General features: G+C 35.6%; 2 protein-coding genes across 2 annotated transcripts in view; one reads left to right on the top strand and one right to left on the bottom strand.

Annotated features, from left to right (window-relative positions):
• LOC109856763 (apoptosis-resistant E3 ubiquitin protein ligase 1) overlaps window positions 1-2,580 on the top strand; it is an 87,334-nt gene that overhangs the window by 67,677 nt on the left and 17,077 nt on the right. The window lies entirely within an intron of this gene.
• LOC109856762 overlaps window positions 175-2,580 on the bottom strand; it is a 4,169-nt gene continuing 1,763 nt past the window's right edge. The window contains exon 2 of the mRNA XM_020432393.1: window positions 175-1,938. Within this exon, the coding sequence (XP_020287982.1) occupies window positions 1,749-1,938 (190 nt within the window). The 3' untranslated portion in view covers window positions 175-1,748. The remainder of the gene's footprint in view (window positions 1,939-2,580) is intronic.

Below are 2,580 nucleotides of genomic sequence, written 5' to 3' on the forward strand. Positions count from 1 at the left end.
TTCTGAAATGAAGAATATATTCTTTATTTAAAAATATATTCTTAATTTAAGAATATAGTCTTTTTCGATGGTGAGATATATATATATGTTTTTCTNTAGAGGCTTTTTATATTCTTATCAATATTACTATTTAGAGGATTTTCCTCTTAAAATAAGAAACTCTTCTTGGCGCCTATTTTAGTATAAAATATACTCAAAGTAAGTGGGATATCTCTCCTCAAAACAAGAATACAATTTTTTCGGTGTACACTTGTTGGCTAACTTGCAAACAAAAAGTACTTGAACGGACGTTGATTATATTGCGACAATAAATTGTTAATCTTATCTCTAAAATTGATAAATGTACAATTAAACGTGACAAAGTAATTACAAACTATACATAAAACTACATATTACACATTTGCGTGTTACAAGAACAAACATAATTTTGTATATTTCCATTTGCTCGTCAATTGAACTCTTCTGTATATTTTCTCTGCGTTTCGCCAACGTTTCGTTAGTGTCGCAAGTAAATAATTTTATTTTCGCACGCCAGAGCAGATGGTGTAAACGGAGCGATCGTTTTGCGCGACAACAATTCGAAAATGTACGGAACAAAATTGTTTTTCGCGCGAGATTCAATTGTTGAAACTCGAAAACTTCTGCATCTGCCAAATCTCGTCTCGCGCATTACCATATACGACAGTTAATTTAATTAATTTAATATTGATTGGAAAACGAAAGTGTACGCGTTTTTTTTTAAATTAATTAATAATAACCGCTATATATCGGAATTTGTTTCGCACTCGAGACAAGATTATCAGAAGCCAATTAGGCGGTAACGCGCAAACTAAATCAATTGCTCGATCTTTCCAAAAATCGAGCCTAACTCCAACAAATTTCATTCTATACCGTCGACACTTATTTGTTTCTGCACAAATCATCTCCCGGTTGCAGCATCTGCGCCGCAAAGTAACCACGTTGTTAAACAAATCACTGGATACTCGCGTTTTTTCAATCGAACGCAAAAACGTCTCGCGAAACCGTCGTTGTCTCACGTTTTCTTTTGCCCGTTGAAACGTTTCGTTCTTTACCGATAGAATCTTTTAGCGGTTGAAAAGCATCGCAAAAAAAAATAGTCCACCGAGAACGGCGCGGTCTCAACGTTCGCTTCCGAAAGATTTGAAAATGAGCAAATCGAAGATCGCAATTTATTTTTCATTTGAAGCGTTGCGTCGTCTGCGTGATGGCGACCAAGTCTTGAAGAAAAATGTTCCATTTTGTGTGAAAATTGACTAAACTCCGCGCGACTGAAACGCGACTGGAAAACGACGAGAGACGTGATCATCATTCGAGATTGCATAAAATCGAGTGTGTGTGAGACACGGAAACTGCAATTCTCCGCACAGAGATATAGTTTTCTCGTCTGACTTAGCTACCGCGGGTGAAGGTCGCTGGCGACACAATAGCGTATTGAATATCTTATTCCGAAGTGCGCGTACACACATCGGACGCTTGTCGCGCTAATTTTTGTAATTATTTCGCAGCTCAAACCTCAATTTCTTAGGTAGAAATTGTTTGTTATTTATTTTCACACACGTGTACACATCAAGAGCGTTAATTAAACGTTAATTAAACAATTTTAAATCGTTCTCAGAGAAATCGAGAAATCGAGACGGAGAGTCATCGGGGGGGGGGGGGGAAGGAGCGTCTCTCGTTGAGACCGGTGACGCAGAATTGCATCTAATTGTGCATCGGCAGAATTCTCGTCAGTTTTTTAGATGCGTCGAAGTCAGGCGCCTCACCACGGTTACCTTAAAAGGTAACTTGTCTTCACCGTCGTGTAGCTTACAGTTTTCGTAACATCGCAGTGGTTGACCGTCCCGCTTGATGGCTCTCAAGTACTTCTTTAAAGAGTAATTATCGTCACATGTACGTGGAATCTCGACTGTACTCGATCTGCAATCACGTAGAAGTTTGTTGTATTTGTCCGACGAGAAAAAAACTGCTTACTTGTATAAAAAAAAAAAAAAAAACGAAAGTGAAGAATAAGAGTCATAGGGTAAAAGATCCCAATTACTCTGTCGTCTGTCCAATTGCTGTCACCCTAAACTATTTTATTTAAAATATTAAATAAATCCTAAAAAGTTATGCACGAAAACAATCTAACGTAGAATTTTAAGTGCAATTAATATAACAAGAAATCTCTCCAGCACTCAACATTCGTGTCTCATTTCTTTCATTTTAGGGGTGACAGTAAATAGCTCTCGCATCGTTCTTTTTTAATTGTTAAATTTATAAATAAAAATAGAGATTTTGAGAGGCGGTATTTATTTTGTTTCTTATATCAGAGACATCGAATGATACCAGATAAGAAGAAAAACACATGTTTTTGATAAATAAGTAGTGAAAACAATTCACTAACGCCAGAGTTTATTATTCAGGTGACGGTAATTGGGTCTTTTACCCTATTTGTGTGAAGGTTCTTCGAGTCTTTCGTTCTTGAGATACCGCAATTATATATATATATATAATATATATAATATATATTATATATTATATATTATATATTATATATTATATATTATATATTATATAATA

Source organism: Pseudomyrmex gracilis, unplaced genomic scaffold (assembly GCF_002006095.1).
Source record: "Pseudomyrmex gracilis isolate BER0280 unplaced genomic scaffold, ASM200609v1 scaffold_133, whole genome shotgun sequence".
In the NCBI taxonomy this organism is placed as follows: domain Eukaryota; kingdom Metazoa; phylum Arthropoda; class Insecta; order Hymenoptera; family Formicidae; genus Pseudomyrmex; species Pseudomyrmex gracilis.